Source organism: Poecilia reticulata, linkage group LG4 (assembly GCF_000633615.1).
Source record: "Poecilia reticulata strain Guanapo linkage group LG4, Guppy_female_1.0+MT, whole genome shotgun sequence".
NCBI classification, from domain to species: domain Eukaryota; kingdom Metazoa; phylum Chordata; class Actinopteri; order Cyprinodontiformes; family Poeciliidae; genus Poecilia; species Poecilia reticulata.
Genome location: NC_024334.1, coordinates 3,289,636 through 3,305,171, shown reverse-complemented (window position 1 = coordinate 3,305,171; position 15,536 = coordinate 3,289,636). Strand labels below are relative to the sequence as shown.

The following is a 15,536-nucleotide window of genomic DNA, read 5'->3' as shown; positions in this document are numbered from 1 at the left end:
ATTTAAAACAAAAACCTGATCAATAATTATCAATATCGACAATCAGTGATATAAACTGATATGAAACTACTACTACTACTTGTGAAGCTACTTGTGAATTTTTTCAAGTTTACTACGATATCTACAGTAGAAACTACACCAAACCTCTTGGTAAGACGTTGTGTTTTTGCAGTGTGATTAATAATAACTCCTTGGAGTGTTTCGCTCATATTTCTTTTTGAAAGTAGAAACATTTTAGCCTGTTACGAATGTATTTGGAGAGTTACTGCAGCTTYCTCTGCTGGAGACCCGAAGGGGCTCAGYGAAAGCCGTAATCAGCTCAAATCCGCCGCTACATTAGGAAGGTTGCTGGTTCRGATCCCCTCGGCCAGGAATGCTGTTCCCACGGGAATATCCGCACAGCTCATTTCTTACCAAACCAGATATGTTTATCCCCCTGCCCCTCTTAGTTTTAATATAGCTCCACATAATGAGCAGGATTTAGCACAGAGGGGCCCATTCACAACACACTGGAGCCGTTTATTCACCGCAGATTGCTCAGCCTCTCAGGCGGCTTTCAAGATCCGCACCAAAAGATGAGGAAGCTGATCCTATTGCAGGTCTAGAGATCAGAGCGTGTCCCGACACGCCCTGCAGCGTAACAGCAGGAAAACGCAGCGCTGTCCCCCCGAGTCCAGGCCGCGCCGGCTGCCTGTGGTTCTGCTGATCGCCTGCCGAAACGCCCTGCGAGATCCCTGGACGTTGGAAACGCTGATTTTCTTACAGCAGTTTTGCAAAAGTATCCACACACTTTAATTTTCTTGTTAGATTTTGTCACATAGACAATGCATTTCATTGTGTTTTTATGTAATAAAGCAACATTTGRTTGTGAAGTGGAAGGAAATTAGTTGGTTCAGGTTGCCCGAGTCGATCCTTCGTACAATTCATCAAAAAGCTACAAAACGTATTTTTTATTTAAACAGAATCTGTATCTAGACAGATGATCAGTGGAAAGATTAATTTACTTCCTGCCTGAGCTACTATATGAATCTGCTAAACCAAACCAATCAGAGCCAGGAGGAGGGTCGTAGCGCTGTCAATCACCATTGTGTATCCGCTGCTAAATGTGCTGCTAAAAAGCTCAGTCAGGCTCTGTTTGAGGTTGTTTCCCAGCTAAAAGGTGAACCTCCCCCCATATTTCAAATCCTCTCTCTCCCAGGGCTGGAGGATGTTTTAGTTCCCTTTAGTTCCCTGCAGCCATCAGCTCATTGTGAGGCTGTACTGTGACACGCCAGGTGTTTTTATCTCTAACAGTGAAGCTGTTGACAGTTACCATGGTTACTTCTGAYTGTCATCTGATYGGTTTGTCACCATTTAAATCCCGACACTTTCTGCAGAYTTTTCATTCAGCCTTTTTTTCTGCTTTATTAGAAATRGTATGGCAGTCCCTGAAGTTATTGCWATAAACAATAATRTTGTTATTTTCAGACCATTTTCAAGTATATAAATAAATGTACTAACATACATTAAACGTTAGAGCTGGGAGACATTTTAAATATACAAAATGAATAAACAAAACAACAGAAACAACAAATAAAATTAATTATCTCGCTGATTTATTGCTAATTGAATCTTTTTATGTTTTAATTAATACATAAAAAGATGCAAATGAACAATTAAGATAACACAAATAAAATGTTATATGTAGTGAACACTTGATTATTTGCATCTGCAGCTAAATATAATATTTTTATCTTTATATTAATACAGTGCAGGGCTAATCAATTGATTATATTTTGGATTAATAACCGGATAGCAAAAGCTGCTTAAATCTTATTCCACAGAATTTGAACCAGGTGAAGCTTAAAGGTGAGGTCATTTTATTTATACAGAACATTTTCAGCAACAAGGAAATTCAAAGTGTTTAAAACTTCCAGTAGGGGGGAAAATATTTAGAAAGCTTTTTAAATATATATTCACTACAAAATGTGCGTTTTTTGTTTAATTACTGCTCTGAGTTTATTTTTTAGCTAATTGCCTATTTTGAGTTTGTATACTCCAGTTAGCGATTAATCGATAACTAAATTAGTTGATTTCAGTAACTGATTAATCGTGATTATTTCGATTAATCGTTTCAGCCCTAATGAAGACCTGGATATTACAAAAACGGAGCCACGSTGGCGTTTTCACCTGRATACATGGATAATAGCTGATAGAAAGAGAGGATGGTTTTTTTATTTCTTGGTGTCGCCGTTTGTGCTGGACTCCTGTGAGACCCGAAACCCCGACCACATCAACCAGCGTGACTGTAGCGTGGAAATCACCCTGGACAGACGGACAACAACCCCTGAATCCCTCAAAATGAATCTTCTCAAATGAGGGGAATTCCCTCCGTTGCCTCCCCGTGTGAATCTGCAGAAGTCAAAAGGTCGACTTTAAACCGAGCTTTGTTTTGTTTTTTTCTTTTAAAAAAAATNTTCCAGTAGGGGGGAAAATATTTAGAAAGCTTTTTAAATATATATTCACTACAAAATGTGCGTTTTTTGTTTAATTACTGCTCTGAGTTTATTTTTTAGCAAATTGCCTGTTTTGAGTTTGTATACTCCAGTTAGCGATTAATCGATAACTAAATTAGTTGATTTCAGTAACTGATTAATCGTGATTATTTCGATTAATCGTTTCAGCCCTAATGAAGACCTGGATATTACAAAAACGGAGCCACGGTGGCGTTTTCACCTGGATACATGGATAATAGCTGATAGAAAGAGAGGATGGTTTTTTTATTTCTTGGTGTCGCCGTTTGTGCTGGACTCCTGTGAGACCCGAAACCCCGACCACATCAACCAGCGTGACTGTAGCGTGGAAATCACCCTGGACAGACGGACAACAACCCCTGAATCCCTCAAAATGAATCTTCTCAAATGAGGGGAATTCCCTCCGTTGCCTCCCCGTGTGAATCTGCAGAAGTCAAAAGGTCGACTTTAAACCGAGCTTTGTTTTGTTTTTTTCTTTTAAAAAAAATMTTGCACAGAAGAACATTGTCAAAATAAGACAAAACTAACTTTTAAGCAACTTGTCTCAAGTCGAGTTGATGAAAAAGTACTAGTTTTACAGGCAGATTATTTCATTTCTTTCACAAGTGGCAGGTCTTGCGCCGTTGCCCGGCAACCCCAGCCAAGTCCAGCCCGTTACCTAGCAACCCCAGCCAAGCCCAGCCCGTTACCTAGCAACCCAGTTCTAGTTCCACTGGCAGATTATTTCACTTCAAACAAGACATTCGTCCCATGTGTTTAGTGAAATAATCTGCCACTGGAAGAAATACTTTTTCATCAGCGTTAGGGAATTATTCACAACAAACGATACTACAAACTATATCTAGCTGAAAAGTTAGATAAAAAATGATACTAGATTAAAAAAATGATACTCAAGAGAAGAAAGTTGTCGTCCAAGACATTAACTCAGATGCTGAGTAAATTTCAATCATTTAATATTTAATATTTAATATTACGTCGTCAGATGACCCAAAGTATAAAGATTAGAGGAAATGTTGGTATTTTAAAAACCAAAATGACAATAATTCATATAAGGAACAAAAAAAAATAACAAAATCAAGCAAAATATTTTTTTTTCCAAATCAGTTTCTTGCAACAAAAAACTGATGAAACTTTAACGTTCAGCATTTACTACCCCATCGTTCACTGGGCAGAAAAACCAGAGATTTTACTCAAGTAGAAATACTTCATGATAAAATTACTCAAGTAAAAGCAAAAAGTACTGTGAAGGAAAAACACTCCTAAAAATATATTTTTTTCAAAAAAAGTTACTCAAATAAATGTAAGTAGATAAAACCCAACTGTGGGTTCAAGAACAAAAGCAGATTTTGAATCAGCGCCGTAAGGAAACCGTTTTCCAGGTGAGTGATTTTCTCTCCAAGTTAAACCAAAAAGTATGTGTGAAATGGTTCAGCCAAGACTTTTCAGACTAGACAATCTGACCACTGCTATATCAGTATTTCTTTTTGTGCTAAAACAACAAGCAATGCTGAGTTTTCCTGCTTCTACAACCACAAGAACAATCTGCAGCAGAAAGGAACGTCAGAACGAGGCGAGGAAGAGGATGAAAATAAAGAGCAGGGACTGGCTGAAGCATGAAGAGCTCACCACAGTCTTTTTCTGGCTACTGTTGTTCTTTGCAGCTCACCGCAGCGCGCTCAGCATGACCACAGCTAAAGCCCAACAGCTGCTTGCAGTACCTGCAGACCGCCTGTAGGGGTCAGCGGGTTTCCATTACACACATGAACACAACATCCCTCAAACGGGAGGTGGAGGCATTTCTCTCAAACTACATTACCAAGTTTTATTTACTTCAAACAAGAGAAGACATTAAGCTGTAAAAACTCAAGCACTTTCCAAGTATCTCAAGGTACATTTTCACACTTTTTCCAGCACCAAACACTGGATGTTAACTTAAAAAAAAAAAAAATCTGCTTCAATTCATTATTATACGACATCATTTCTCATGTAACACTTGAAATAAGACAAAACCAACATACAAGCAACTTTTCAGCTAGATATAGTTTGTAGTATAGTTTGTTGTGAATAATTCCCTAACGCTGATGAAAAAGTATTTCTTCCAGTGGCAGATTATTTCACTAAAAACATGGGACGAATGTCTTGTTTGAAGTGAAATAATCTGCCAGTGGAACTAGAACTGGGTTGCTAGGTAACGGGCTGGGTTTGGCTGGGGTTGCTAGGTGACGGGCTGGACTTGGCTGGGGTTGCCAGGCAACGGCGCAAGACCTGCCACTTGTGAAAGAAATGAAATAATCTGCCTATGAAACTAGTACTTTTTCATCAACTCGACTTGAGACAACTTGCTTAAAAGTTAGTTTTGTCTTATTTTGACAATGTTCTTCTGTGCAAGATTTTTTTTAAACAAAAAAAACAAAACAAATTTCATCAAAAAATTTTAACTGAGCATCCAGACTGTAGTACAGTGCATTGATAGTAAAACATGAAGTCAGGTTTTTCTAATGAAAACCAGACAATTCCTACTCTTTAATTTTATGCTGATTCGGTTTGATTTTAAGCAAAAGAAATTCAGATATAATTCAGAAACGATCCAGAGGTCAGCACAGATCTCTCTGTCTTTTCTGCTGACCCCTCCTCCTGTCCTGGTGGTCTGCAAGCCGACACACAGGTCAAGAGAAAAACAGACCGACCAATGAGGAGCTGGTGCACCATAAGGTCAGGGGTCACAGGTCAATCAGCAGCAGGAGGAATGAACGTCAAGACTGACGTATGGTTTTAATGGAAACTATGATTTGTTTCATCAAACTTTTCTAGAGACACAAATATCTGGAGTTAATAGAATTTAACATCTAGAAAGGAAGCAGATACTAACTAACCATTCTGGGTAAAACACAGGGGCGGATCTACAGGGGGGGCCACTAGTGGCCACAGCTCCCACCCCCAAAAATATGATGTCCTTAAAATCATACTTATGAAAACTAAACTCTTATATCCTTCATATTAAATATTAATTCAGAAGAAATATATATAATTGTTTATAATTTCAAGCACAATGGGTTCAATCAACCTGCCAAGTCAAACTGACAGAGGAGGGTAGAAAAATTATACTTGAGTAAAAGTAACAATGCTTTAAAACTAAAAGTGAAAAATAGCCATCCAAACACTTGGTCATGGAACTTGACTTAACTAGAAGTGACGCCATCTGACTGAGAAAAGTAGAAAGCTCTGTGGAAATTCAGGTATTTTAGACCAAAATTTGAGAGAAAACACAAATAAAAACACAATTGTTAAATTTGGGACGTTCAGAAACTTCACTGGCCACTTCCTTCTCTCCACGTAAAAGTTTCTATATTCAGTTATTACTTTAAATAAACTTTCTTCCTGATTTAACCCCAAGAAATTGGGTCTCTGTCTCTTTAAAAACTCCTGCTCTTTCTGAAGCTCCGCCTCCAGGAAGTCGCCCCAACATGTCTCCTCTATTAACCCTTTAACGTTTTTACCAGTGTTGCTCTGAGCAGCAGCTCCTATAATGAGCTCAGCAGCTGTTTGCTAATTGCTGCTGGCTAGTCTGAAGGAGCTGCGTGGCGGAGGAGTTACGCCTCGATTTCTCATGCATGTATGAAAGAATCAAGGCAACACTCGAGGTGTGTTTTAGATGATTTAATAACTTTAAAACATGATGCACAACTCAAAAGGGTGATTTTATATGAAACTGCCCGTTTAAATTAAGTCTGAAAATCCAGCTGGGACTTTGATTAAACGAATAACTGAAACATTGATCACCATATTCTATGCGTATTGATGATTTTTGACAAAATGCGATGTGTTTTAATGGTGTTTTTATTGCTGAGTCACTCTGAGCTGCCTTGCCGCTGAAATAAACTCGACAGAAGAACCCGGCCACCTGCGGAGGCTGAACTCGACCCGGACGAATCGTCCTGCCGCATGTCAGCGGCGTCTGAAATGGATCCAGCGATCAAGAGACGGCAGACAAAGAGTTCAGAGCAACCCGTGATCAAACCCGCCACACCCCGACCTACAAAGGACCGCCGGGGGCCGCGGCGTGCACCGGCGCGCGCACGGAGCCGGCCTGTATCAGATACAGTGAGCCGTAAACCCGACCCGACCCAGAGAGATGGGAGGACATGATGAGGGATGAGCGGCTCTGAAGTTTAGATAACCGCTTCCCCCAGGGATCCGTTTACAACCGTCTCTATCTCCATCCAGGTCTGAATGAGCCTCTTATTTACAGAGTTCACACAACTTTCAAGCATTTTGAAGCATTTTCAAGGGAAGTTTCCAAACTTTTCCAGCACCACACCGTAGAGATGGAAACAGTTTAAACTGGAGCAGTTCTGACGGGTTCCTGGCCCAACGCAGCAGGTTCCCCGCATTAGGAAGGAGAAACTGAAGCCGCTGTCTGCTGTGTGTCAGTTCGTCACATAAAATAGCAATAAAATAAAATGTATGGAAGCTTGTGGTTGTGACAAAATATGAACAAGTTCATGTTTAGTCTCTCTGAAAGGCTTTGCAGTCGCCCCTTTAAATAGAAAATAATAATAGAATAGAATATCCTTTATTGATCCCTGTGGAAAAATTGCAGATTATTTGCAAAGCTACTCCATCCAGGGTGTTAAATATTAATAATGCAAACCACAGGCTATAAAATAAAATTGACAAACACCTAAGAGTGACAAAAGTAATTCAAATATGACTGAAAATAAGTAAATAAATAAAATAACAAGCACGTTTTTTAAATCTATAGATGATAGAAAATTAGTTTTAAGTTACTGTGAGTTATAAAGTCAGATTAATTTGACCCAACAGCAGCTGACAATAAATAATCGAGCTCGAACATGTTATTATCGCCTGAAGTGATCCCATGTGGGAACATTCTGTCTAAATCATCAAACTAGAAAGAACTGAGTAAAACCAGATGAATGAGTTCGATTCTCCATCTTCAATGTGCGTTTCGAAAATCACAGCCTGAGGTTGAAAATATGAAACCATGAAAACACGGTCATATGTTTCTGCTTGTTTACCTGCAGCTCTTGAAGTCATCGCTGAGATTCTGACCCAGCGAAGACGCGGCCGGCTGCAGGACGAGCCCTGCAGGCGCTGATGCGTTCCCGGAAAGCAGCGGCTGCGTCTGATTGGTCTTCGGGTTCCATGCGTGGCTGCTGAGGCCGACGTTGGCTCCGCCTCTCCTGCGACGAGGCAGCGTCCCGTGCAGCGAGACCGACTGGTAGGCTGCAGCGGGAGTCTCCTGACCTGAAGGGATGCTGCATGAAGGAAACACTGAAATGAAACACTGAACTCATGTTAAATTACATTTTGAGGGAATAAATTTAGCAGAAAAGTGAGGATTACCAGGGGTTGGAGCCGTGGAGGTCCATGGGGATGTTGAGTTTTCTGGGGGAGACGCCGTGGGCGGAGCCGGGGCCTCCGGAGTGGGCGGAGCCTCCTCCCATGGCGTGATGATGTGCATGTAGCGACCGGGGCAGACTGGCAAAACGCCCCTCAGCCATCAACCTCAACTCTGGAAAAGTGCAGAGAAATTACATGAAGCAGGATTAATGTCAAAAACACAAAAACAAACAAACCTTGGTGAGCTTTCTGGGAGTGAAATAAGGTCCCACACTGCAAAAAACAAAATCTTACCAAGTACCTTTGGTCCACTTTCTAGTGTAAATATCTTAGTACATTTTAAATAAGACAAAATTAGCTTATAATTAAAAGCTTGTTTTAAGTCAATAATTCCTTAATATTGATGAAAAAGTACTAGGGTTTCACTTATCAATCAATTTTATTTATAAAGATCCCTTCATGTTAATAGCTCAAAGTCATTTTTCCAGTCTTATAAATGAAATAACCTGCCAGTGGACCAAGTACTTTTTAAATCATAATTAATGAATTATTGACTTAAAACAATCTCCTTTGCACCTGTTGCAGTGTGAGACCTCAGGGCGAGAAGCTGCTCGCTAACGATGACTAGCATTGGCTTTAGCCGTTAACTTAATGCAACTTAATGCACTAAATCTTAAAAGTATTTGTGTTACATAAAGGGACCAACTGCTAATCGTCAGCACTAAGACAACTAGATATGGTCAGAAAAAAGTTTTAATTAAAAATAAATAAGAAAGAAGGAAGTAGGTCACAGCTACGCTAGCTTGACTATGGCAACTGTGACAGTAGCTGTGCTGTGGAATGCTGTGCGTTTCTGTTCAGTTAAAAAAAAATAAAAAACTGACACCAGCACACAAACTCTTGACAGATCCTCAGTAGAGAAGGTGTTTAACTCAGCTAATCAACCCACTGCTGTGTTAGCTTAGCTAGTAGCAGCGGTAGCTATAATCTACCACAGCGATCACTTATTGACAATCACAAAATAATCATCAAGCCTGAAAACATTCAACTGCAACGGAGTGAATGTTCTGTTGTTTTTGTGGGAAATGTTTTGAATCCTGAAACACTGGTGGGCCTGTAGTCAGTCAGTTGCTATGGCAACGGGTCTGCATGTAGCGAAGCCGACACAGACAGCGAGAAACAAAGAAAACTACAAGTGGTTTGAGTTTTTCTTCCATGGTTTTTCCCTTTGCTGCTCTGAGTTAGTAATGCCTACATCTCCAGGTTTCCTTTAGTTAACAGAGTTGCTCTAAGTTTTGTCTTATTTCACGTGTGCTAAGCTATTTGCACTAAGATTAGACAAAAATTCCTCCGTAAGTTTGTGTTTTTCTGAGCCAACGCACAAAAACAGTGTCGGAGACAACAGTTACCGCACCCAGATCCACCAAACGGGGATTATGTGTCAGGCGATCACAATGCAAACCAACAAAGTGGCCTGCAGGGAAACAGAAGTCATCATTACGTATCCGTAATTACAATAATACAAGGCATTTAAATACTACATGTCACGCCTGAAGGACAGATTTTTATGTTTTCATTATGTCTCCAAACACACAGCAACATAAATAATGATTATTTTCATAAGCATTTAGTGAATTCAGGCATGCAACACAAACTAAAGTTTAAATGGAGAATCCTCTGGAGTGGAGGGTCATGAGAGACGGGGCTGCAACTAACAATTATTCTAGCAATCGATTATTCTATTGATTATTCTGACGATTAATCGATTAATCAGAGAAAAAGATTTTTCAATTAACCACTTAAGTCTTTTTATTCAGTGTTATAAATACTTTAAAATAAGAAAATACACAAATATTTCATAAATATAACAGCTTTTCTGCAGTCGATTTAAACAAAATGGAGCCAAAACTTTGACACTTGAGTCGTTTTGGGTAAAACATATTTACAGAAAAAGGTTTTTTTTTCCATCTTATATGCAAAATGCATGCATATTTTTTGTGCAGTTTTGGCTTAATTGATGATTAATCAATTCCAATTGATTAGTCGGATTAATTGCGTTTAATCCGATGAATCGTTTCAGCCCTAGAGGTGCTTTATGTGGTGTTGGGACTAGGATGAAAAGCGCTCCAGCAGGTTTGTGATCAGACAAAAACTTGACTTTTTGTAGATTCTTGAAAACATTTCAAACCCGTTTGTATCCGAATCTGACAGGATGGAAACAACATGAAGCAACAGCTGCAGCTTCCCTCATGAACTGTGTTCATGAAGTAAGCTGTCATCTGTTGGCCCAAACACACAAGTGATGAAAAAGGCAGATAGATGCGCTGCTGCTGCTGCTGCTGCTGCTGGGAAAACACAGGATGGGAGCTTTTCACGCTTTCCTGCGATGTGAGGATGACGGATGCATCATCTGCTCTGAATCACTCTGCATGCAGCAGTTAGTCACATCGCACAACTAAAATAACACGGAAGCCACAGGCAGGCTGGATGCTCCCAGTCCTGATCTCAGCAAAACCAGTGTGTGTGTGTGTGTGTGTGTGTTATATAATATAAAGTTATTTCAGTTATTTACTGTCAGATCGTGTGAGGTAAGAACTCAGAGGTGAACTGACCTTTACTTTTGCCAAACAAAAGGTTTTTTTCTCCATTTTATTTAAATATGAGGCTTTAGCATGCAAGGCAAAACTTTATCAAGTGGATGATTTAGTAGGAATTAAAATATCTTAATTTATGACAGGCTGTAGTTTAACTGATGATGTTTGATCATCACTTTTAACAGGAACTGGAAAGAGGGAGCATGTGACCTCTGACCTGGCCTCACTTCACTGGCTGCCTGTATATTTTAGGATTCTTTTTAAAATTCTTATGTTTGTTTTTAAATCACTGCATAATCTTGCCCTGGTTTACCTCTCTGAGCTTCTTCACCCCTACATTTTCTATCGGTCTCTCAGGTCCAGCTGCTCTTGGAGGTCCAGAGGTCCAGAAGGAAGCTCAGAGGGGACAGAGCTTCTCTGTCAGGGGCCCAAAGTTATGGACCGACTTGCCTTTGCAGGTCAGAGACCACCTTCACTGTCCACTTTTAAAGCTCGTCTTAAAACCCTCTTGGCTTTCAACACCATCTAGTTTTAAATTGTATGTTTTTGTTTTAAAACTGTAAGAGTTTTTATTAATTCTTTTTTTTTTTATTGCTATGTTGTGTTTTACTGTACAGCACTTTGAATTAGCTGTGGTTGTTTTAAAGTGCTTTATAAATAAAGTTGGATTGGATTGATGTGAGCAGTTTGAACTGGGAGTCCTCAGCCAGCTGTAAAACATCTGTTTTAAACCGAACCGAACAGTGGGGGGTCTCAGGGTCGTCGGCTCCTGCAGATGAATGTCAATGAAAATGCAAATGAAGCTTTAAAGGAACCAACAGCTGGCCGGTCCGGTTCAGTCCGGTCCGGGACAGGCCACTCAGCGCTGAGCAGAGAGACGTTTATCTGAGGAACGCCGGACCAGACAGAATGTGGATTCCTCCAGATCGACCACAGCACCTATTATATGACCCTGAGGGATTCAGCTCCGTGTGTGTGTGTGTGTGTGTGTGTGTGTGTGTGTGTGTGTGTGTGTGGTACTGACCATCTGCCAGACACACAACCTCCCCTGTTCTGTGTAAAGAGTCAAATCTCATTCATGTAACACTTAAATGTTTAACTTCAGGATAAACCTTTCACACAACAGGAAGTCATTTTATAGAAAATATGAGAAGATTGATGGAGACAGAAACCCAAAAATAAAGAGTACGTAGTATGACTTCAACGTATTTTTACAAAAGTAAAAGTATCTCTCCAAGAAATTACTCAAGTAATTAAGTATTTGGTAAAAAGTTCTGAGTAACTGATCAAATAATTTAAAAATTACATCAAAATATAAAAATATAAAGTGGAAATTTTGGTATTTTAGTGACCAAAATGACAATAATTCAGATCCATAGCAAAAAATAGACAAAATAATTTGTTTCCAAAACTGTTTCTTTGGATAAAAAAACTGATGAAACTTTAACAGAAGCTGCAGGTCTGAGTGAATTTCTGGATAAAACATTTGCTTTTCATTCAGTGGGTAGAAAAAAATCTAGAAATTTTAGTCAAGAGTGGAAATACTTCATACTGAAATTACTCTAGTAAAAGGTACAGCCTAGCAAAAATACTCTGAAAAAGTAACAAAAAAAAAGTACTCCAGTAAATGTAAGTTTTTACTCGCCGGCCTTTTTATCCGCCTGTCGTTTATTCCACACTCAGCCGTATTTCAGCCGCTGCTCTCCGTCTCTGACCTCATCCATCTTCCTCTTTCAGCGAAACGTTCTCCTCCCTCCACACAGACAGACGCCGTCTCCTCGCCGTCACTTCAGCTCTTCTTTTCTACTAAACTTTTGTCCCTTTCTTTTCTTCGGCCTTCTGCCTCTCCTTTCTTCATCGCCTCATCTTTGGTCCCAGCAGCTGTTCGCCAACCAGCCGCATGAAACAGGCTGACAGATCCTCAGCAGAGAAGGTGTTTAACTCTGCTAATCAACCCACTGCTGTGTTAGCTTAGCTAGTAGCAGCGGTAGCTATAATCTACCACAGCGATCACTTATTGACAATCACAAAATAATCATCAAGCCTGAAAACATTAAATTGCAACGGAGTGAATGTTCTGTTGTTTTTGTGGGAAATGTTTTGAGTGTTTCTTGAATCCTGAAACACTGGTGGGCCTGTAGTCAGTCAGTTGCTATGGCAACGGGTCTGCATGTAGCGTAGCCGACACAGACAGCGAGAAACAAAGAAAACTACAAGTGGTTTGAGTTTTTCCTTCCGTGGTTTTTCCCTTTGCTGCCCTGAGTTAGTAATGCCTACATCTCCAGGTTTCCTTTAGTTAACAGAGTTGCTCTAAGTTTTGTCTTAATTCACGTGTGCTAAGCTATTTGCACCAAGATTAGAGAAAAATTCCTCCGTAAGTTTGTGTTTTTCTGAGCCAAAGCACAAAAACAGTGTCGGAGACAACAGTTACCGCAACCGTCCTCAGGTCTCACATTAGAAACCAGGGCTTGAGACTTTAACGCATTTATTCAGAAGCCGTTTTGGTAAATTATTGGTTTGTTTGTTTCCTTTTCTTTGCACCAATCTGATGGTTGAATAACCTGAATAACAGATTCAAAGCAATAAGCATCTGTTGTTATAATTTGAAATAATTTAATTAATAAAAAAGGATTTTTGAATTCGATTAATTGCTACTATTAAAAACATAACTAAAGGTGCATTATATCTAGAATTTTTATTAATTCCTTTAAATTGTTATAGTTTGTTTTTAATCAGAATAAATTGGTGGTTTTGTTTGCACTGAAGCTTCTAGAAGCAACTTAAGTTTTATTTCGTGCAAAAATCATCATAAATTCAAGGTTACAGTTTAAATAGCTCAGCACAGTTTGAGTTTATATCAGCTATTAAATGTTAAATGTTTTCACGCGGCAGATCACCGAGCAGACCTTCACATCCACGAGTGGTGATGCTGCAGAACCGCTGACATCAGCGCTCTGCTGTGGACGACCTCTGACCTTCTACCTCTGCTGCGGCTGGTATTTTTAGAAGCACAGGCTAAATTTAAAACCTTTAGTAATTTTTCTAAATTAGCCTTTCATCTTGCAAGGTGGGACACTTAAGATCAACTCAGAGGGAATCCTGGCACTAAAAGTCTGTATAAATGACTGAGAATAAAGAAATGTACCACTGCAATATGATGAAAACGTCGTATTTGTTTAAATAATAAAAGCGAAATCTTGATCCTTTAAGTCGTGAAGCCAACCCGACCAGTCAGCAGGAAACTTCTACCCATTTCTTTGACTTTTATGGAAAAGTTGTGCAGTTTTGTCACATTTCTTTCTGTTGGTCTTAACCAACATTTTCCTGTTTTTCTCGACGTTTTAATTTGGACTTATTTCAGGGTGTATTAAAACCAGGAAGGTCATTTGGTCCGAACCAAAAGCAGGTTTTATTTTATTTTTTTTGTTTGCTGCTGTTTGCTTTCACATTAAAAAAGCGGATTAAATTATGTGAACTCAGTTACAGTTATGTTATGTCGGTTGTTATGACAACAGCAAATATTACCAGTCTTTACTTTCAAAAGAAACTTTTGTTAAAGGTGACCTATTATGCTTCCTTGGACATGTCAGGATAGGCCTACGGCCTAAACAAAACATGTTCACTACATTTTTTTATTTTTATTTAATGAGATTTTAGTCTTTTTTAGGGCGTCTCGTCACTTTAAATCCAAATAAGCTCCTGCTGGCCACGCCCCCTAACTCAACGTTTACACTCACGTGTTGAAATGAATGTGAGTGTAAACATTTCACTCACATTTGTGCTTCTGATGCAAACAGAAGCACAATTATATAACCATACATCTCTGAAAAGCGTTAGTAGAGCCTCCTGCACAACAAACAAGAATGCAGCAAGTGGTTTCTGGATGGTGACAATAAAACAACAAAATTCTGACATTTCCAGCAGCCATTGTACAGCCCATACAGCGGTAAAACCAGCTGACCAAATGTGCTGGAGTTCAGCTTGGGTTGCTAGGTAACAGGCGGAATTCTGCTGGAGTTGCTAGGCAACGCACCCGTCAACTGTGGCTCAACAAATCGGGGGGGGGGGGRGGTTTTGAAACGGCTCATTTTCCAGACACCAAAAAAAAACCTGGATTGTTTCAGAAGAAACGGAAATATAAAAACACACAATATGTGATTTTTGCAAAAGGTATTGCTGCACCTTTATTTCTGTTAAAACTTTTTCCAGCAGAGGACAAATTAATTTTACAGAGATCTCTAGTAAAAGTGCAAAAGTTCCATATCCGTAAATACGGCCTTTTATCCCACATGTTCAGTTTCAGTTGTTTGACAAATATCGGTAAAATAAAGGATCTGCCTGACGAACCGTTAAGTCTTTCGCTGTTCCAGGAATTTATTTACTTCACTAAAAAAAATCCCAGCAGCATTACTGAAAAAATCACAGAACCTCAAAACACCCAAACGATCCCCTGAAGGAATGAATCAGCGTCTGTACATAACAGACAACTTAAGCCGCGATTACGTTCGAGCGTAAATACTTTCACATGCAAGTTCTGACATTAACCAAGTGGGTTTTTCTGTACTGCCGTTTTGAACGACTTTCTGCAGAAATAGAAACAGAAACAGCTTTTGTTTTTGCAGCGCATCCAGCACTTGTTCGGGTTTAGAGTCAGAAAATGGGACACCGACATCTCTGCGGACCCCACACATCCTGGACACAAACTGTTAAGACTTTCACCTTCAGGGTGCCGCTTCCGAAATCCAAAACAAGTACAAGGCAAGACCAAAACCTGCCTTGATTAAGTTATTTTAAAAAATATAAATGTTCTCTGAATGACTTAACATAAAACTGCAGCAGATTTTTGCTAAATTATCCCAGCTGGAAGCAACATGTAGATAAAATCAGAAGTTATTTCAGGAAAACCTGCAGCATCAAACCAATCACACGCCTCTCCTTGGCAGTGGAGCAACAGACAAAACATTCTGGGTCTTTGTTAGCTGAAGGCCTTGAGTTGGGAACACACACACACACACACACACACACACACACACACACACACACACACACACACACACACACACAC

The 15,536-nt window shown here is 39.6% G+C and overlaps 1 protein-coding gene across 1 annotated transcript in view; it reads right to left on the bottom strand.

Annotated features, from left to right (window-relative positions):
• Positions 1-7,366: 7,366 nt before the first annotated feature.
• Positions 7,367-15,536, bottom strand: part of LOC103463126 (uncharacterized) — a 39,037-nt gene continuing 30,867 nt past the window's right edge. Inside the window, exons 5-6 of the mRNA XM_017304344.1 lie at positions 7,881-8,049; positions 7,367-7,792 (exon numbers count right to left, since the gene is read on the bottom strand). Coding sequence (XP_017159833.1) covers positions 7,549-7,792; positions 7,881-8,049 — 413 coding nt within the window. The 3' untranslated portion in view covers positions 7,367-7,548. The remainder of the gene's footprint in view (positions 7,793-7,880; positions 8,050-15,536) is intronic.